Raw genomic sequence first — 20,828 nt, forward strand, 5'->3', positions numbered from 1 at the left:
GCTGTCTGTGGATTGAGGGAGAAGCCAGTGGGACACCTGCTTATAAACAGTGTCAACTGGGTGGGTGAGTCGGGGACATCGCAGCCTGCAGGCTCCGTCCATCAGCCTACACTTACTGCATGGTTTGAGGAAAGACCTTGGGTACTGAGGGCAGTTGGAGAAACTGAGGCCCAGGTCTAGTGGCAGAGAGGGGTAGAGCTGGGGCTTAGAGACCTCATCAGAAGTGCATCAAGTCTAAACAAGTCTTCCCCATCACAGACTGTGGCCTCGGTCCTTTGGGGAGAGACTCCCCCTTCCCTGGGCTGCCTGCCCCTACACGTCCCCCCGTCTTTCCCTTCTCCTGCTCAAGGCCCCTGACTGCGGCCCCTTGCTATAGCCGTGTCAGGGTCCCGCAGTGTGCCCACCAGGTCCTGCACTTGGCCGTCGTAGCACAGCCACTCTGCACGTCCTCTCGCCTGGTGGGCTGTCTGCTTCCCATCAGACGGAGGGCAGCGATCGCGTCTTGCTTATGGTTGGGGCCTCGGTGCCAGGCATGTGAAGACGCTCAATAAATTCCCGATCGGTTGAAGGAGAATTAGCAGAAACTGTGGAAGCGTGGGTTGGAGGCATAGGGAGGGAGTCCAGGTCTTTATTACTCAGTGACAGATGAGTAGAACAGCAGGACGCCATGAATTTACTGAGCCCCCGCTGTGTGCTAGTCACGGGACTGAAGACAGGGAAATATACACTCTGATCTTTGCCCTCCGTGGGTTTATATTTTTCCCAGTAAGACAACGGTAACACATATAAAACCACTGGATAACAGGCTGCTAAATTCCATGCTGGTTTGCAGGACAGCGTTCCCTTGAGTGACCCACAGTAGCAAAGTGGCGCTGCCCCCTGGGGGCCGCTGACTCGCAGGTTGTAGCCCATTCATCCTGATCTTGGTCATGAGATGCAGGTATCATAGTCCTGTTTTACAGGTGAGGAAGCTGAGGCTCGGACCGGAAAAGGAATGTTCCTGCGATCAAACAGCTAGGGGCTGGCAGAGCTGAGCTCACGGTCAGGCTCCGAGCCCAGTGCTCTTCTGACTTAACCTGATATTTGGAGTTCACACCCAGTAGCCAGGCCTCTGGCCCGAGGTCGGAGACCGCAGGCAGTGGGAGTTGATGATGGTCCCACTCACCGACTGTCCGCGCTCGTGGTAGGAATACTACTCATGCTTCATCCAGTCTTCACATAGATGCTCTTAAGTTATCCACAGTTTTCCAATAAGGAGACTGAGGCCCGGCCAGTAAATGGTTTAGCTGAGACTCCATCCTAGGGCTGTCTGACTTCAAACCAGTGGTTCCCACGCCTGGTTGCTGGGCACCAGAATCCTCTGTGGACGCTTTGGGAAAAGGCAGCTTCCTAGGCCCCTGGCCCTGGCCATTCTGGTACTGTTAGCCTGGGGTGGGGTCAGGGACTCTGTGTGTGTGCAAGCTCCCAGGTCGTTCTGTTAGGGATGGGGCCTGGGCCCAGGTGGTGGCAGGCCTGTGTGAGGGATGGGCAGGGCCTCTACCTCCTGGGACCCCTGCCAGGCTGGGTCTGATGGGCTCTGCTTGCCTTCCTGCCATGGGCTTTTGCCCTATGATCTGCATGGGTGGGCCCTGCCTTTGACTTATCTGAAATGCCTGCTGGGAACTCAGCCATTTCAGTCTACCTGCCTCTGGGAGAAGGGCCTGGCAGAGGGCTGGAGTCAGACATTCATACCATGTTGATCTCTGCACGTCTGAGGGATCAAGACGGCACCTCAACAGACAAGAGAGGCCCTCTCCTTGTCAGACACATCTGTAGTAGAGCTGGGCACTTCCTGCTGGGGCGTAGGGCGAACTCTGTGAGGTAGGTACTTTTAGCCCCATTTTGCAGATGAGCAGACTGAGGCTTAGTGTGTTTAAGGAAATTACCAAGGTCATGCTGCTGGTAAGTGGCAGAACCCAGATACATGGTTTAAAGCCTGTGCTCTTAACCTCTGTCCATCCTGGCGGGGAGAGCAGTAGCTAGAAATTATTCTGTTGCATCTAAGTGATGATTTCCTTACATGAATGCAATTTATTCCTTATCCTGAAATTCTTTTACATTCATCTCCTTTTTCCTTTCAAGGAATAACTGTGAGTTACCTAAGAAGTTACCCTCTCTGTCTTAGATTTGGAAGCTGAGGCCCAGAGGCGGGAAGTGACTCTCCCAAGGTCACTCAGAAAATAGAGACAAAAACCTGAAATAGACCCCAGCCTCCTGACCTCCAGCTCAGTGCTGTCTTTGCTGGTCCTTGCTGCCTCTTTGCTCGTGGGAGACACGATAGCCCATTGGCACAGAGTTAGCATTACCTGGAGGCATCACCAGGGGTCCCGGGGCCTCGTGGTTGCGCACGTTGGATGCTGGCTGACCAGTCCTTTCCTTTCCTGTTTTCTAGGTTCCTACGAGTGTGGAATCTGTGGCAAGAAGTACAAATATTACAACTGTTTCCAGACCCACGTACGGGCACACCGAGGTGAGTGGCATGTCCTTGGGGCAGAGCTGAGGGACCGCACCTCCCCATCCTCCGCCTGGGCCCCTCCAGGGTGACCCCAGAGGTCCTCAGAGCTCTTTCTGCAGTAGGAGTGGGACCCGAAGAGGAGAGGAGAGGCCTCCTTAACTTGGGAGAGCACCCAGGGATGGGGGTGGGGTGGGGTACAGCAGGATATGCCACCAGTGCCCCCTGTCTTCCCTGCACAGGCCCGCTTCCTCCCAAGGTGCTTCAGTGCTGTTCACTGTCAGCGGTCCTTGCAGGGAAGGTGCTCGTGTGTCATCTCATGTGCTGCTCATGACAGCCCAGAGAGTGGGGCGGGGTGCTGTCTCCATTCTGAAGATGAGGGTGCTGAAGCTACGGGGACAGGAGGGATGGTGCCTGCCCCTCCCTGAGCCTGACCCTGGCAGGCAGGGAGGAAGGGCACCGGCTCAGGGCCTGACAGACAGCAGAGAACACGGGGAAGGCTTTGTGCCTGCATCCTGAGTGGGAAGAGAGCATCCCTGGGCACGCGGTAGCGGCTTCTCCTGGCCTCCGCCTGCCCGGCTTCTCTCTCTTTTGGTGCTGGCCCTTCCATTGGTCCACTCTGCTCACCTCCTTCTTCTCTCTCTCTCTCACAGACACAGAAGCCACCTCAGGGGAGGGAGCCTCCCAAGGCAGTGAGTATTTTTCCCTCCTCTTGGACTGTGCGGGCTGAGAGGGCCAGGGGTGGGAGGAGAAGGGAGAGCCAGGGCCGGGGGTGATGCTCTCAACCCATCACCCCCACCCCAGGCGGCTTCTGGGAGGCCTGTTGCTATGATGCAGGCTTTGGCTTTGGACACAGCACCTCAGAGCAGCCTTTCCCAAAGTGTGCTCCGTGGCATAGGCATGCTGGGGGAAGTTAACAGGCTTTCTGTCAGTAAAGGCTTCTCTGGCCAGATAACCTGGGGAAGGCTTGAGTTCAGCTAAGTTGAACATGTTTCTTTGCTGTAGACTTTTCAGGGCCCTTCACCGGCAAAATAGGCACGTGTATCCCCAAGAGGGGTCCAGGGTATACACCATTTCCTATGTTCTTTTGACTCCCACTCATGGGTCGGGGGCTCCGTAGCTGATGTTGGGGAAATGCATGGGCACGAACCCTGGGGTGCGGCATCCCGCCACTTGGCATGTACAGGGCCTCGGCATGTGGGGATACTGTTCTGCTTGGCTACGTGTGGCCCCTGCCTGCCTTGCCTCCAGGTCTAAACCCACAGGGCTGGTAGGCAGCCGGCACAACAAACCTGACTGAGCCCCGGAACCCAGCAGTTCCCCTCGCAGGTGCGTGTGTGCGCACATCCACCCAAAGATGGGAATTAGGGTGTTCTTAGCACTACTCGTAACGGCTTCAAACTGGAAGCCACCCAAGTGCCTAGCGCTAGTTGAATAGAGAAGTGAGTCGTGGTGTGTCCCACAAAGGACTACAGTACAGCAGTGAGAGGGAAAGGCTGACAGCTACACATAGCAACGTGGGTTACCCGCAAACAGAACGTTAGGAAAAGGAGCCCGGCACAAAGAGTGCTTCCCCTAAGATCTGTGTATAGAAAGTACAAGAACAGGGGAAACTAATTCACGCTGCAAGAAGTCAGCGTCGTGGTTACCCTTGGGAGGGGGTTTCTGGGTTCTGTGATTTGAGTTGGGCACTGGTTACAGGTGTTTTCGGTTTTCAAAAATGTAACGAGCTGAACGTTTAGGATTTGTACATTTTTCTCCATCAGTGGTCAGCATATTTTTTGATAGGGGACCAGATAGAAAATATCTTAGACTCTGCAGCCTAGGTTATCTCCATCGCAGCTGCGCAGCTCTGCCGTGGAGCACGAACACAGCCAGAGACAGTATGGAAATGGATTCCTTATCAAAACAGACGGTGGGCAGGCCATAGTTTGGCCACCCCTGTTCTGCATGTTTGGTATACCACCATGAAAAGTTTCTTAAAATAATAAATAAACACGAGCCACCCCCCGCCACCCCCCCTTAAAAATCCAAAACCGAGTAGTTTGAGGAGGCAGGGCCTTAGTTGCAATTGGGTCCTAACAGCATTTCTTCTAAGGCACTTTCGCATCCACTCTCTCTTTGGATTCTTACACCACGTGAAAGGCCTGCAGGGCTGAGGCTACCCCTCCGTTTTCTGGACAATCTGAGCCTCAGGTTGGCCAGGCACCTGCCCCAGGGTCCTCGGCAGGAGGAATTCAGGGTCCTATGCCGCCTCCCCAAGCCCCACGCTGCCCCTGCCTGGCCCCGGGCTCTTTCTCCCTCAATAGCTCCCTTCTCTTCCGGCTCCCATCGCCCGCCTGTGGTCAGCCGCACAGTTAAGGAACTTCCCTATTTATCTTTCCTTCTTTGGCTATTCTGAGCCCCTGGCCTCTCCAGCAGCCCCTCAATGATCCGTTATGCTCCATCTGGCTTCCGCTGTTCCCAGAGTTTCACTAGTTGTGGAGGACTTCGTGACTGGGGGTATTTTTAGTCCTTCCTCTCTGCGGACTTCACTCCCCACGGCCAGTGTGCTTTGCTGGACTCTGTGTTCTGTCCTGCCCCCCCGCCCTGCCCTGGGCCAGCAGCACCTGCTCAGACAGCCTGGCCTTCTCACACCCCAGCCTTGCGACAAGACCTGGCCGTGGAGTCCTGTGGAGAATGTCAGATGAGGATACTGAGTTCCAGAGAGAGTTCCAGAGAGAAGTCATGCAGCTTCTTAGGGGTGGAGGTGGGCATAGAAACCAAGTCTCACACCTTCTAGTCCAGGAACCTTTCATTTATTTGTTAGAAAAATAGTACAGTCATACATAGAGGCATATACCCAGTTACCCATCTCTCAACTACGAACATAGAAGATCAACTCCGCATCGAGCTCTCTTGCCTTTGTTTAACAATAATATTAGGTAACATTTACGAAGTATTTATCGTATGTTAGGTGTTGTGCTCACTTATTCTTTATCACAATTCTGGGAGATGAAGGAACATATCAGTCCTGTTTTACAGTTGAGAAAATCGAGGAGCAGAGAGTTTAGTGCACGTGCCCGACGTTAATGGCACCTGTAAGTGGTGGAGTTGAGTTTGAACTTGGGCAGCCTGCCTCCAGAGCCTGCCTCCCCAGAGATTCCTGGAGTCCCTGAACTCTCTTGGGGTTCTGAAGATGTGGTTTCACTGACCAAAAAATCATTTTGCCTTTCTTCCTTTGGGGATAACTCTCTTGTCCTAATTCGCTCCTGCCTTAGGAGGGCCCGGGCACGTGGTCCTGTCCACGTCGAGGAGACATAGATCAGGATGTGGCGTGGGATTCGACAGAGCAGGGTGGGGCACTTCTCAGTGGCAGAAAGCTGGGGGTTCACCTTTTATTGGAGGTGGCGGACGTACATGGCCCAGCTGGTAGGAGAGGCAGCGTTAGCAGAGATGAGACACGTGGGGTGGGCGACTGCGGGGCGACCAGCGCTGACCAGTATGGGAGAGGACTCAGGGGGCAGGACCCCATCTGGAACCAGCAGACCCCAGTTGGGCTTGACTTCTCCACCTCTGTTCCCCGGGTATTCAGCTCTGAGAAGGATTACGGTCCAGATGGGACATGATGGGGTAGGTTGTTGCCTGTGTTGGATTGCTGGCCATGGGGAAGGATCGAAGCCTGTGCCAGGCTTGGAATCCTGGAACTGCCAGCCTGGGAGAGGCCCTGGGAATCAGCTCATCTACCACCACGCCCCCTCCCCAAACTAGGGGGGAAATGGGGTTGCTGAATCCCGAGGTGGGGTTGTCACTTGCTGGCAGTCTGGGTGAGGCAGGCCGGGACCAAGAGTCTCCTCCCCATGTCCCACCACCTCTACCCTGCCACTCCGTGGTGGGTCGGGGCAGGGGCATGGAGATGGGAGGGCCTGGTAGGATGGTGGACGCCTGAACCCTTCCTGGTCCCCACACCCTCAGAATGTCTGTGTGTACCTCGCCTGGAGACCAGGTCGTCTCTGTGGCCCTGCATCTTCCAGGCATGTCCAGGGACTGCAGGTGCCATGGAAAAGGTGGAGGCAGAGGCGGGGAGCTGGCTAATGCCATCTGTGTTCCTGAGTTCAGCTAAGCGGGGGCCAGAAACCCTCCCACAGAATCGCCTGGCACTGCAACCTTGGGATGGGGCAGTCACATCACATCCTGTGTTTGGGTGCTAAGGAGCAAAAGACGGGCCAGGAGGCTGGTACCCCAGCCCAGGAGTGGAGAGTGATTCATCCGGACAGAGAAGGACCATGTGCCCTGACTCAGCTGTGGCTTAGAGTTAAGTGAGAAGCTGGATCCTGGCTATTCCCTGCCCCACTCTACAGCCTTGAGCAAGCCGCCCAACCTCCCTGTGCTGGGCATCCTCGGGAAGCTGGGGTGGACGAGCCATCCCTAGATCGGCCCAAGGAGCAAACACACAAGGTCTTTGCTAGTCCAAACGTTGGAGGGGCTGCCGATGTGGCAAAGGCACTGTCCTGTACGAGTCCAGCCTCAGACTTTGGAGAGGCCTAGGGGGTCATCCAAACACAGGCCCTGTCATTGTTTATTGCTGTGTCACACACTTCCCCGTGGCTTCACCTGGTCCTCTGGCTCTGGGTCTCTCACGAGGCTGCAGTCAAGGCCGGGGCTGTGGTCTTATCTCACAGCTCAGCCGGGGAAGGGACCGCCTCTGTACGTACTCCCATGTTTGTCAGCAGGAGCCATCCTTCCCAAGCTGTTGGGCTGAGGGCCTCAGTTCCCCACTGGCTGTTCACCAGAGGCTGCCAAGTGGGTCTCTATGTGAGGCAGCCTGCAGCAGGGCAGCTAGCAAGAGCGAGACGGTGTGAGCAAGACCAAAGTCGTAGTCTTCCTATGACATCACTTAACGCTAAGCCGTGGCTGAGTCAGGGCACGTGGTCCTTCTCTGTCCAGATGAATCACTCTCCGCTCCCGGGCTAGGGTACCAGCCTCCTGGCCCTCTTTTGCTCCTCACCTTACTGCATTGTCTCTGTTAGAAGCGAGTCAGCGGGTCCAGCCGAGACATTGCACAGGATAGGAACGCCAGTAACCAGGGTCATTCAGAACCATCCGTGATGGGCCTCACCCAGGCCCCCCTTGCTGTAGGGCTGGCAGCAGGTCCCTTCTGCCCCTCAGTAGACTCAAGTGTTAAATGGGTTATTACCTCCTCCCTCGATTGCAAGGCCGAATGGAGGGAGTGCTGGGGAAGCTCCTGGCCTGGCCCCCAACAGGACAGCCAACACCCAGGAAGCTGTAGTCGCAGTGATTGTTATTCTCACATAACGAAGGAAGTCATGATCCGGGCCCTTAGGGGCTCAGCTCGCATGGGGTAGGATTGGAAGTGCCTTTGAAAATCACTTCAAGGCTCCCTGGTCTCCTTGTGTACAAGACTCCTAACACCCCAGGAACTATTCTCCGTGGAGTCACCAGTTGGGCCCAGTCTGGTCCATACCACCTTCCCCAGCCCCAAGTGACTAAAGCCCTGGTAACCACGTGTCTTTCCACCCTCCGCAGACAACTTCAGGTACACGTGTGACATCTGCGGGAAGAAGTACAAATACTACAGCTGTTTCCAGGAGCACCGAGACCTGCACGCAGTGGATGGTGAGTCAGGCCCCTCACTCCTCAGGAGCGGAGTCCCGCAAAGAGACCCCCCCTCCAGGACTGCTTATGGGGCCCAGGGACCACCCACAGCTTCCCCTCCCACTTCCTACCCAGGGAAGGTCGGGCAGCAGGCAGGCCACGAGTGGAGTGATGAACCTCCGAGGGTTCTGGGCTAGAGAAGGTCCCCATCATATTCCATATGTCTTTCTGATGAGGGTAACCCAAGTGAAATTGCCGTTTTTGAGGGTCAAAATCAGTCGGATATCAACAACTTTATACCGATTTATTTTATGATTTCATGTTGAGTATTCCCACGCTCTGGTGAAATTAAACCAATTTTTTAAATCGATGATATTTTAGCATCTTAGATTATACAGTTAGAAATTAGAACGATAAATTTAGGTAATTTAGTTTTGGAATCTTAAGAATCCTAGAAATAGGGTCTTGGACTGGAAAAGCCTCTGGAGGGTTCCCTCTCTGGCCCCACACCCCAAGCCCGTGTCAGGCTGTGACAGCCGGGTCTCACCACCTGTCGCCTCTGGTCCATCCTTCCTCTCACCTCCTTTTTCTTTACCCACGCGCCCATCTCTTCCTTTTTTTCTCCTGCCCTGGTCCCTCGAGCGTCTGGCGGTGATCCAGAAACAGGCCAGCCCGAAAGCGTCTTCCTGCCCGGGGATGGGCCCTCGAGGAATAGAGGGATGTGCCCTCCTGTGGCCCTTGGTTTCCTGGGCAGCCGCAGTGGCTGAGGCAGCTGTCCTGGGCCCCAAAGGCAAGCTCGCTGGGGCAGAGGCTGGGAGCACTGGGCAGAGGCAGCTATGGGCAGGGACTAACAGGGTTCCTGTTTGCTTCTTTCCTTCTGCGGCTGCCGCCTCCCGCCCGGGCGCAGTGTTTAGTGTGGAAGGGGCCCCTGAGAATCGGGCAGGTAAGTCCTCGGTGGCTGCCCACCTCCCTGTCCCAACCTGGGCTCTGAGACCTGGTTACCAGGGCACTAAGGGCCGTGTGTTCTCCCACAGACCCCTTCGACCAAGGTGTCGTGGCCACTGACGAGGTGAAGGAGGAGCCCCCGGAACCATTCCAGAAAATCGGGCCAAGTATGCAGGCCTCTCTCTGGGGCCGGGGCTGGGTGGGGAGACAGGTGGGGGTGGCTGAGGGCGGCAGGGCGAGTCCCACCACTGGAAGGGGGCAGCGTTGCTAATCCTGCAGCTCTGGCCAGCGAGGCACTGGCCTCCTTGTACCTCACTTTGCCCACCTGTCAAATGGGTCAGTCACTCTTAGGACTTGCTTTTGAGAAGCAGCAGGACAGCACAGGGTCCAGGTCAGGGCAGTGAAGGTAGCACAGGCTTGGCGCCCAGTGTTAGCCGTCCTGAGCCTTGGCTCCTCACCTGTGGAGTAAGGGTGACACTTCCCCGCAGGTTTGTTGGGGGATTAAATGAGATCATGGATATAAATCACCTCTTAATTAGCACAGTGCCTGGTACATAGTAGGTGCTCGGAAAATACTGTCGTTACTGTTGTCAGAAGGGGTTTATCAGCAAATGAAGCTCTCCGGGGGAGCTACATGCAGACGCTCCGTCCTCATCCCGGTAAACCCCTGAGAGCAGGAGCCACGCACTTGACCTGCCTATTCGCAACGCACTGGTATTGAGTATTGTGGGAACACAGCAGTGAGCAAGACAGATGTGGCCCTGCCTCGGGTAGTTCACACAGGGAGGGGGCAGCAGGTCAGTAAGCAGGTAGTTACAACATAGAAGCCCAGGGAGCAGTGGGGCTGGGAGGCAACTGACCAGCCTTGGGAATCCATGAGGCTTCTGCATGGGGATGAGGGTAGGGATGAGCCCCTGTATCCCACATGAAGGCAGCAGAGCTGCACTTGCTCCAGGAACTGAAAGGCAAATCGATTCTGAGTTCAGGTCTTAGAGAGCCTTGAAAACCAGAAGAAGGCAGTTAGATTTCACCCTGAGGGGAATGAGCCGGAGTTTACTCAGTGGAGGAGGGACTTGATCAGGTTTGTGTTTTAGGAAGACATTTTGGCTGCCGCAGGGGGTGTGGATTTGGGTCGGGGTGGAGGTTGGTTCTCGCAAGTGAGACCCGTCCAGCCCTTCAGGAAGTTGCATGCTTGCCTCTTCCTCTCTATTTTTCCGTGCCTCTCTTACTACCCAGCAAGAAGAGATCTTTATTGGCTCTACCTGTTGCAGTAAGGATTAAGGCAGCTTGTGAAAATACACACACAAACATAGATTGAATGGATGAGGAAGTTTAGGGAAGGAGAGTCAAGGGAGCTGGAACAGTGAAGCCAGAGACAAGCCTCAGAGGGTGGGACTTGGTCCCGGCCCTTGGAAGGCATTGGATGGGCCCCTGAGTGTTCTTCCTCCTTCCTCGTAGGAGATGATTCTCTCCTTTTCTTTACCTCTTAAAGCACTCAGGAAACTGGAGATGTGATCATGTCTGTAAATATGATGTAAAAATAATGTCTGTATGACAGCACTTGTCATATGCAATGGTAAACATTCAATAAACAGTAACGTTAAAATAATCTTGAAGTGGGGACTTGCCTGGCGGTGCAGTGGTTAAGACTTCACCTTCCAATGCAGGGGTTGTGGGTTCGATCCCTGGTCAGGAAACTAAGATCTCACATGCCTCAGACCCAAAAAACCAAAACATAAAACCGAAGCAATACTGTAACAAATTCAAGAAAGACTTTAAAAATGGTCCACATCAAAACAAAACAAATCTTTAAAACAAAAAAATAACAGTCTTGAAGTGAAGAAAGTGATGAAATCCTTAACAGTAAAACTGCCAGAAGTTAGACTGTGGGAGAACCCAGATGTGAATCAGACATGTTCCATGATGGACGTTCATAGACCAGTGCAGGACAGGGACATTGGGATCTGTGAAACTCCCCCCCTCCTGCTTCAGTGTTGTCTGCCAGCAGTCCCAGCATAGCACCACCCCTTCCATCTTCCATAATTATCAAAATAGAATACAGACAACATAGGCGATAGAATCAGACAAGCCCAGGTTTGAATGCTGACATCACCAATTTACTAACTACTTACCCCCACTGAGTGTCCTTTGATTCTTGTATAAATTGGGAATAAGAACATCTATCTGTTCTTCAGGGCTGTTGGAGGATGCCTGTGTCAAGTGTCTAGCCCAGCACCCGGCTCGTATTTAGGGCTTAACGAATGAGCGATGTTGCTGAGAGATAGTCAAGAGCGAGAGCTTTAGAGCCATCCCAAAGATGAACCCCAGCTCTATACTTAATGCCTGTGTGACGTCCTGCAAGTTTTGTAATCTCTTTAATCACAGTAATGACAGTAAAACTCACCTCTCAGGATTGTCATGGAGATTAGATGAGATTATATTCGTAAAGGAATTAGTATAGTCCTTGACATTTACATGGAAAGCATTAAACAAGTGGTACCTATTAATTATCCAGAAAGGTACAGAGCAAGATGAAACTTGTTCTCTATATCAGTAACTACGTCTGACAGCCAGCCGGTGCTAGGACCCAGGAGGAATTATCACAAATTATATGGAGTAGGGAATTGCATTGAGAAAACTGACCGAGTTTGGCTCCCAGCTTGACGCCATGGAACTGAGATGTCTATAAGAGTATGACGCTGTTCCTTGTTACCACTCAGCAGCTGCCTTGTGAGATCAGAATCCTGCTTCTTGGGCTTCTGCCACTTTTTGTAAGCTGGCCAGTGCCACAGAACCCTGATAGTGATGAGGCACAGAATAAGGGGAGCCAGTAGGGGTACAGTGCACTGTGGAGGGACTAGTCCCCACAAGTAGAGCTCTATAGGTCAGGGGAAGAGGAGAAACAGTGGCAGCAGGGCATGCTGGGAAGTATGCCTTTCACGTCCATGTCAGCTGAGCAAATTGGAGAATTAAGTACTCAAGGAGGAGGAAGCCAGAGCCAGGACAGAGCAGAGGAATCCTGCTAGAAGGAGGGAGTTGGTCTAAGAGGCCCTGTGTGTCAGCGTGCTCTTCGGGTGCAGATCTGAGAATTACTCCCATGGTAATGGTCTACCATGATAATGGGGGGATGATTGAGGACAATTCGTTCAAGTCTATTGAAACAGTGTAAATCTGGATTTATTTATAGGTTACTTGAGTTTTATACCTGGATAAGGAAGAGTGACTTGAAAGGTAAAAAAAAAAATAAGAAAATAAAACTTGGGAACTATGAAAATTCCACATGACAAGAAAGGAACTTAAGAGACTTAGAGGAAGAATATACCTCTGAAAATGATCTACCACAGAGTCTAGAAGGAAATGCTGTTTGGCAACCACAGTCAAGTATGAGAAAATATGACCTGTCTTAGTTCACTCAGGCTGCCATAACAAAGTACCATAGACTGGGTGACTTAAATAACAGAAATTTATTTTCTCACAGTTCTGGAGGCTGAAGTCAAAATCAGGGTGCCAGTATGATTGAGTTCTGGTCCAATGACCCTCTTTCTGGCTGTACTCTCACATGGTGAGAAGAAAAAGAGCAAACTCTCTGGTGCCTCTTGTTATAAGGGCACTAATCCCATCATGAGGGACCCCACTGCCATCCTCATGACTTCATCTAACCTAATTACTTCCCAAAGGCCCCATCTCCAAATAGCATTGCATTGGGAGACAGGACATCATCATCTGAATTTTGGGGGGAAACAATTCAGTCCATAGCATGACCTCTGTAAAAAAGGAAGCTGTATGGTGAAAAAGCAACAAGATAAGATGGAAAAGCAAAGAGAGAGGAGTGAGATGAGAAGAATTGGAGAGAAGCAGAAAATATAAGAGCAGATTTAAAGCCTACATTGTAGATAGTAAAGAGCAGAGTTGATCTGCAGAAATGGAATTAATAATGTGAAGGACAAACTTGAACAGATGAGCTTAATAAGCAGAAAACATGATAAATATGGAGAACGGGGAAACTGTTCCAGATAATTGGTGGGACAGAAGCAATACTCCAAAGATACAATAGAAGAAAAAATTGCTCAGCTAAAGGAAGACCTATATGTCAGGTAGAATCAATAAAAAAGGACCCATAACTAGGTAGATACTAGTGGCTTTTTAAACTATAAATATAAGGGGGAAAACTATACAGGTACCTGGAAATAAAGAAGCAAGTTACTTACAAATGATTTCAAGGTGGACTTGCATTGGACTTCCCTGCAATACTAAATGCTGAAAGATCATGGAATAAGTTCTGAAGGGAAAAAGGTGTAATCTAAGAATTTTATATCTAGACAAACTGTTTTATGTGTAAAAAAAAAAAGCAAGGGCTCAAAAACGTGCTATTTCTCCTATATACCCAACTTCAAAAAATTACTTGAAGATGTACTCCAATGAACTGAGTGGTTGAACACATTTAAGGGCTCAATTATGAGGCATTAATTCATAGTAAAAGAGGACTTGTGAATACTGAAGCCAGGTAAACTAGAAGTAAGTTTAAGTTTAAAATGTTGCAAATCTGATTATAAAATTGAATGCAAAAAAAGAGATCATTCTAAAATATTAAAAATGAATGTTAAAAACCAGGAAGGAAGGAATAGGTGAAGGATACAATAAAGTAGGTTAAATCAGTCCTGCTTATAGTGTGGTTCCCAGACCAGCAGCATAAGCATCTCCTAAAAGCTTATTAAAAATGTAAATTCTCAGGCCCCACACCAGACCTGTGGAATCAGAATCTCCAAGGTGGGGCTCAGGTGTCTGTGTTGTAACAATCTTTCTAGATGATTCTTATTTAGGCTAAAGTTTGAGAGGCACTGAGTTAAACTACCTTTCTCAATGGTAATAGATATGAAAATATCATTTCGTGCTTGACTATAAAAATTAGAGAAATGTATCTTATATACTGTCTAGAACAATGGAAAATATTGGAAAACGCTGGAATATTGGAGAATAATGGAAAGGCAAAGAAAAGAGTTCATACATCAAACAACTGAAAACTAAGGGAATAAACCAGAAAGGGTATAGGATGAAAAGAAAAGAATCATAAGACAAGTAAAACCAAGTCAGTAATATCAATAAAAGCAAATGGCATAATTTCCTTTATTAGAAGACAAAGATTCTCAGGTTAACTTAAAAGAATCCAATTAAGAATGGTTTATTAGAGACATACTTAGTTAATTCCTTGTCTTTTACTCTTCTCTTTCCCATGGAGCTCTTTCCTACTCCCTTAACTAAATTGAATTCCCTATTAAGATTTTCATAGCACTGTGTCTCCTTAAGACTACCCATTGTGGTTGCAGTTTTAGATTTGTGTGATGATTTGCTTTTTCTTTCTCCTTTTCCAGACTGTAAGTTCCTTGAAGGCAGGGACCATTGCTCAACATTTTGTGCCAGCATTTAGCACAGTACCTGTTTGATGAATGCAAGTACAAGAAAATTTAGGGAAACGGCTTTAGGCACATGTGAACAAGTAGAAGGATCTAACAAAGTAATTATCAAGAACTAATAATATTAATACCAGACAAACTAATAAAACAGTGTAATTAAAAGTTAGAGTGGGGCTTTCCTGGTGGCGCAGTGGTTGAGAGTCCGCCTGCCGATGCAGGAGACACGGGTTCATGCCCCGGTCCAGGAAGATCCCACGTGCGGCGGAGCGGCTGGGCCCGTGAGCCATGGCTGCTGAGCCTGCGCGTCCGGAGCCTGTGCTCCGCAACGGGAGAGGCCACAACAGTGAGAGGCCCGAGTACCGCAAAAAAAAAAAAAAAAAAAAGAGTGTTGGTTCTTAACTTTCTAACACTTCAGGATTTTCTTCAGGACCTGTTAAAACACAGCTTACTGGATCCCATCCTTAGGATTTTTCTTGCAGAATGTTTCGAATAAGTCCCGAGAATTTGCATTTCTAACAGGTTCCCAGGCGATGCTGATTGCCACTAGCCCAGGGACCACGCTTTGAGAACTGCTGTGTTAGAAAATAGTGTCATGTTAACAAAGGATATGGTTCAAAGTGGAGGTTTTGATCTCATGAGCCTGTCTGCATCAAACAACATTATATCTAAATATAAAAAATAAATTCAGAAACACAATGAATTGGAAGGATTGATCACAACATTTAGTCTTTGACAGAGCAAGGAGAGAAATAAAGGTTATATAAGTTTGAATAATACAATTAATACGGTTGATCTAACAACTTCAGAGCCTACAAAGAGCAATAATATATCTTTACCGTGGTCATGAATCAGTTAACAAAAATTATTTAGCTACCAAAATTTTTAAAGCTTCTATATTGCAAGAAAAGAACATAAACAGACTAAGAAACCAATTGAGAAAAGATACTTGTAACATGTCGAACGAAATGTTGATGCCCTTAATCTATAGAGTTCTTAGCGATTTTAAAAAGGTAAACTTGCCTGTAGAAACATTGACTGTAAACACAAATAGGAAAGTCACAAAAGAAAAACTGTAGTTCATTAATCCTCAAAAATAGCTTCCTTAGAACTCAAAGAAATGGAAAATAAAACCAGCAGTGCAATGTATTTCTCCCTATCAGGCACAGTAAGAAGATGATAGTACTTAATGCTGGCTACAGTATATGGAAACAGTCATTTTGAGATCTTTCTGATGGGAGCGAAAATTGGCCCAGTCTTTCAGTAAGTAGTTGGTGCTGTGGTGATCAAAAGCCTTAAAAATGCAGACCCTTAATTTATCCTGAGGAAATATGTGCAAAGATTATGAACAATAATCTTTATTTCGCAGTGGTGTGCAAAAATAATGAGCAGATGTGCAAAAATTTCTACGAGGGTATGGATCACAGCATTTTTTTATAAGGGAAAAATTTTGAAACAATCTCAATGTCCTCTGGTTTAGGAGACTGGCTCAGCAAATTCCAAAGTCCAGTGGTAACCAGGCAGCCAATAAATGCAGTAGAGATCGATGTTTATTGATTTGAGCAAGATGTCTACAAAATATTGTTGATTGAATGAACGCGCCAGGTTACAAAGAGCATATAGATCAGGGCCGGCTAATTCAAGGCCCGTAGAAGCCAGACGGCTGACGTCAGTGAGAGATGAGATGGGAGTGCCGGGTGGGGTCTGGGGCAAGTGGCCAGGTGAATGCTCCACCCTGTGGGGTAGCTGCTACTCTTTTTTGGGGATTATAGATGATTGAAGTTTCTCTTATATTTAAAATTTTGTATTTGTATTTATCAGTATTTTATAATTTTCCCCCAGTGAACAATATTACATCAGAAATTTTTAAGAAGAAAGAAGTTAGGCAGTGCCAAAAGAGAGGTAAAGATGAAGTCCGGTGGGACCCAAGAGGAAGACGTGGCCCCTTCTGCCAGGGGGTGGGGGGCGTTTGGGGGCAGGGAAGACCCTGGAGACAAGGTGACCCACATGTGGCCATTGCAGAGGGCAAGGCTTGAAAAGGGGCTGATAAAGAGGTTGGCACTGGAGGTCAACTCAGGACACCACCCATTTCCTGAGCACCGGGGCCTGGGGGTGGAGCGATGGAGGAGGACAGCGTGTGCCAGGTACTGTTCTAAGCATGTGACATACAAATTTAATCCTCACAGCAATCCTATAAGGTGGTCCTATCATTGCCCCATTTTACAGATAGGAAAACTGAGGCACGGAGAGGTTATTAGATTTGCCTAAAGTCACACAGCTTGAAATAGAGGAGCTGGGATTTGAACCCTGGCGGTCTGACTCAAGGGGGCTCCTGATTCTAGTTGGTGGTCCCAGAATGAGGAGGGGTTTCTGGGGAGGGAGCAAGCTGCTACTTCTGGATGGGAACAGGCACCCATTCCCACAATCTCCTCTCCTTGGACAGAAACCGGCAATTATACCTGTGAATTCTGCGGAAAGCAGTACAAGTACTACACGCCCTACCAGGAGCACGTGGCCTTACACGCCCCCATCAGTGAGTACCTTCTCTGGTTGGGGGAAGGGTGGGCCAGCCATAGGCTGAGGCTCTGGAGTTTTGCCAGGGGAGGGTGAAAGCAAAGGTGAACTTGTTCTGGGTCAGCCTCTAGGTGTCCAGGTCTGACCTAGGGCCACCTGACTGCAGGAGCAGGGAAAGCCCCACCCTTCAGCCAGGAAAGTCTGAGTCCTCCCCTGGTGGTCTCAGAGGCCTGGGCCCATGTGGATTTGGGGTTAGGAAGGGTGGGCATCCTTCACCCAAGTCGTTCAGCAGCCTTGTCCTCACCTCTTCCAAGCACCTCTTAATCATGTGGTTCCTGAGTCGCCACCCCCAAAGGCAGCACCATGTAATGCAGCTTCAGTCTGAACCAGTGCAGGGCCTAACCCAGGCTAGAGGATGGTCAGTTAGACAAGACAGCTTTGCCCTTGGAGGTAGAAAGGGTAAGAAGTCAGAAGGAGTGCCAGGCCGGCCTCAGAAGCCCCGGGTATTAGTCCCAGTGGAGGCACAGGCATGTGTGTGGCCTTGGGCAGGCCCCCAATCTCTCCCTCCTCCCCTGGCCTGGGAGGGAAAGGGTTCTAAGGATCCTTCCCACAGGGACATCCTGGCCTTCCATTCTCCCCATGCGGCTGATTTCCCAGCTTCCCTTTTGGATGTCAGAGGGGTCTGTATCCTTAGATCCCCAGGTATATGAGCTAAGAGGGCCCTCAGTCCTCAGCCAAAGTTCAGACAGGGTGGGGCTTAACCACATTGCAGGGCAGTAGGACGGGGTGTTTAAGAGGTATTTGGGAGTATCCCTGCTTTTGTTTGTCACAAAAGAGCTATGGGGATCCCACTCCACAGTCTGTGGATGGGAAGGTTTAGGTTCAGGGAGGGGAAGGGATTATGCAAGGTCATCAGGGTGCAAGGTGCCTAGAGGGCCCAACCCTCCTGGAGCACTGGCAGTAGCAGCACAGGCCCCTGGGCCCCTGAGGGCTTTCAGGTGGGCAGGGAGGGGTGTCCAGAGCTCAGGTGGTGGAGGAGGTAGCTTCCCCAGGAAGTCCTGCCTGCTGCGCAGAGCGGCAGGACTGAGGGGTCTCCCTCAGATGGGGAGCACCCATCCTTAGGTGGAATACTGGGCTAAGGTTCTCATACTGCTCGGCCCCTGACTGCTGGGTAACCTCGGACCTGTCACTTCCCTTCTCTGGGCTCAGGTTTCCCACCTGTGGGAGCTCTCGAGGTCTCTTCAGCCCAGGGGTCTGGATTCCAGTCATCTCCAGTATAAGGAGACCCTCAGGCAGGCATCTGCAGTGGCGCGATTACAGGAGCCTCTCCTGCCACCCATGCTAAGCATGTATGGGTTATCTATTGCCCACCACGTGGCCAGGTCCTGTGTGGGGGAGAGAGGCCACAGCTTACACTGGGTGGGCACTAACCCATCCATTTGACCCACTCACGGTGCTGGTGCTGAAGCATCAGGGCTGTGGCTTGAGCTCCATGGCTCAGACCCCTCTGGGGATCCCGCTTTCCATGGGCAGGGATGGGGCAATTGTGTGTGGGTACCTGCTTACCTGTGCTCTCCGGGGAAGCAGCAAGTGCCCCGCTGCCTGGTGCCCAGAGGGGATGCTACGCAGGTGTTAGTTACAAAGCCATCCTGCAACTTGGGTTTCAGCCTTTGGAGAAAACCTTCAGTGCTGTTTCTGCTCTTTCCCCAAATGGCTCTTGCTGGAACAAGTTGAATAAGGTCATGGAGTTAATAAGAGGAGGAGCTTGGCTTGAACCCTGACAGGCACCCTCCAGGCCCATACTCTTAACCATGAAGTTCTCCTGCATCACATGTCAGATGGTACAGCAGGAAGGGGTGCTTCGTTTGTACCCTGATTACTTCCCTAACATCCAGGTACTTCTCTCCTGAAAGGCTGTCTACTCTTTCTCTGTTCCTCATTTTCTTGTTCTCTCTCTCGTGAACTCTCTTTGTCTTTCTGCATCTGTTTGTTGAGTGCATCTCTTCTTTATTAGTGAAGTCTAGGGACTCTATGATCATCTGTGTTTAAAATTACAGAGTGAGAGATTTAGGTTAGATGCAACAGAGGATTGATTCTCCAAAGCTGACCAAGAAATAGCCCCTCCAGTGGCCTTTGGATCTAGATGTTTGTATGTCCATGGGTTCTGTGTGGAATTGGGGGCTGGACTTGATGGCTTCATCAAGTGGTACTCAGGGCCAGGCCTTGAGAGACCCTGGGTCTCCTGAGAGCATCCAGAGAGACGTAGGCTGAGTGGAAGGAGGTCTAACGAAATGGAGTCATATAATATGTACTCTCTGGGGTCTGACTGCTTTCACTTAGCAAAATGTTTTTAAGATTCATACATGTTGTATATATCAGTTCATTCTTTTTTTTTTTACTGCTGAGCAATATTCTCTTGTGTGCAAGTACCACAGTTTGTTGAGCCATTGGCTTGTTCATTTGAATTGTTTCCAGTTTTAGGCTATTATGAATAAAGCTGCTAGTGAAAATGCTTGTACTAGGCTTTCTGTGTTCATTTCTCTTGGATAAATTCCAGGGAGTAGAATTGATAGGTCATAGGGGAGAGTATGTTTACCTTTTTAAGAACTGACAAACCATTTCCCAAGATGACTGGGAAATGCGCCTTTCACTAGCGCCTTTCACTCCCACCAGCCACAGATGGGAGTTGCACTTGCTCCAAATTCTTGCCAACAATTTGGTGGTAGGAAGCTACTCTGGTGAGTGTGTAGTGGTATTTCATTGTGGTGTTAATTTGTATTTTCCTGATGACTAATGATGTTGAGCACTTTTTCATTTGCTTATTAGCCATTCGTATATTTTACTTTGGAAACTGTTTAAGTCTTCTGCCCATTTTTTTCGGTTGGGTTGTTTGTCTTTTTATTGTTAAATTGGAGGAGTTCTTTATACGCTCTAGATCCAGGGTCTTTATCAAATATATATTTTGTGGACATTTTCTCTCAGTCCTTGGTGTGACTGTTGATTTTCATATAGTATCTTTTGATGAGCAGTTTTTCATTTTAATGAAGTCTAATTTATCAGTTTTTTTATGGTTAGTGTTTTCTCAGTTCTACTCAGGATATCCTTGCCTACCTCAAGGTGGTGAAGATACTCTTCTTTATTATCCTTTAGAATCTTTATACTTTCAGCTTTTACATTTAAGTCTCTGATCCATTTTAAGTTAATTTTTGTGAAGGATGAGAGGTTTGATTTGAGATTAACTTTATTCCATGTGACTGGTTGTTCCAACACCATTTGTTGAAAAGATTGTCCTTTTTCCATGACATTGCATTGAGACCTTTGTTGAAAATCAGTTGAATGCGTAAGTACGTGTGAGTTTATTTCTGTTCCACTGATCTATTTGCCTGTGTTGGTGCCAACATGGTCTTATTTACTGTAAGTCTTAAATCAGGTACTCTCAGTTTTTCAACCTTGTGTATTTTTAAGAATATTTTTCTTAAAACAAGGAACTTTGCCTTGCAATATAAATGTTAGTCTTATCGCCAATTGCTACAAAAAAATCCAACTGGGATTTTGTTTAGGATTACACTGAATCTATCGACCAATCTGGGGAGAACAGACATCATAATAATAGTCGATCTTCCACTTCATGAACATAGTATATCTCTCCATTGGTTTAGGTCTATTTAAATTTCTCTCAGCAATAGTTTGTATTTTCAGAGCAGAGGTCTTTTACATATTTCATTAAATTATATCTAAGTATTTTATGGGGTTTTTTGATGCTACTGTGATTTTTTATTTTCTAGTTTTTGTTGCTATGATTTTTGTATATATTGAATTTGTATCCTGCAACTTTGTTAAATTCACTTATTAGTTCTATTAGCTTTTTTCTAAAT

At 49.1% G+C, this 20,828-nt stretch overlaps 1 protein-coding gene across 23 annotated transcripts in view; it reads left to right on the forward strand.

Moving 5' to 3' along the window:
* Nucleotides 1–20,828, forward strand: part of ZNF618 (zinc finger protein 618) — a 184,371-nt gene that overhangs the window by 128,642 nt on the left and 34,901 nt on the right. For 13 of the 23 annotated variants that reach the window (XM_033427376.2, XM_049711837.1, XM_049711822.1 and 10 more), the window contains 7 exons: nucleotides 2,432–2,509; nucleotides 3,145–3,183; nucleotides 8,018–8,107; nucleotides 8,994–9,029; nucleotides 9,121–9,198; nucleotides 16,282–16,341; nucleotides 16,883–16,972. In XM_033427376.2, the coding sequence (XP_033283267.1) occupies nucleotides 2,432–2,509; nucleotides 3,145–3,183; nucleotides 8,018–8,107; nucleotides 8,994–9,029; nucleotides 9,121–9,198; nucleotides 16,282–16,341; nucleotides 16,883–16,972 (471 nt within the window). Of the gene's footprint in view, nucleotides 1–2,431; nucleotides 2,510–3,144; nucleotides 3,184–8,017; nucleotides 8,108–8,993; nucleotides 9,030–9,120; nucleotides 9,199–15,602; nucleotides 15,703–16,281; nucleotides 16,342–16,882; nucleotides 16,973–20,828 lie in introns of those variants that run through there. The other 10 variants (XM_012532847.3, XM_004269306.3, XM_049711827.1 and 7 more) reach the window with 4 other exon arrangements.

The sequence above is a fragment of the Orcinus orca genome, chromosome 6 (assembly GCF_937001465.1).
Source record: "Orcinus orca chromosome 6, mOrcOrc1.1, whole genome shotgun sequence".
Classification (NCBI taxonomy): domain Eukaryota; kingdom Metazoa; phylum Chordata; class Mammalia; order Artiodactyla; family Delphinidae; genus Orcinus; species Orcinus orca.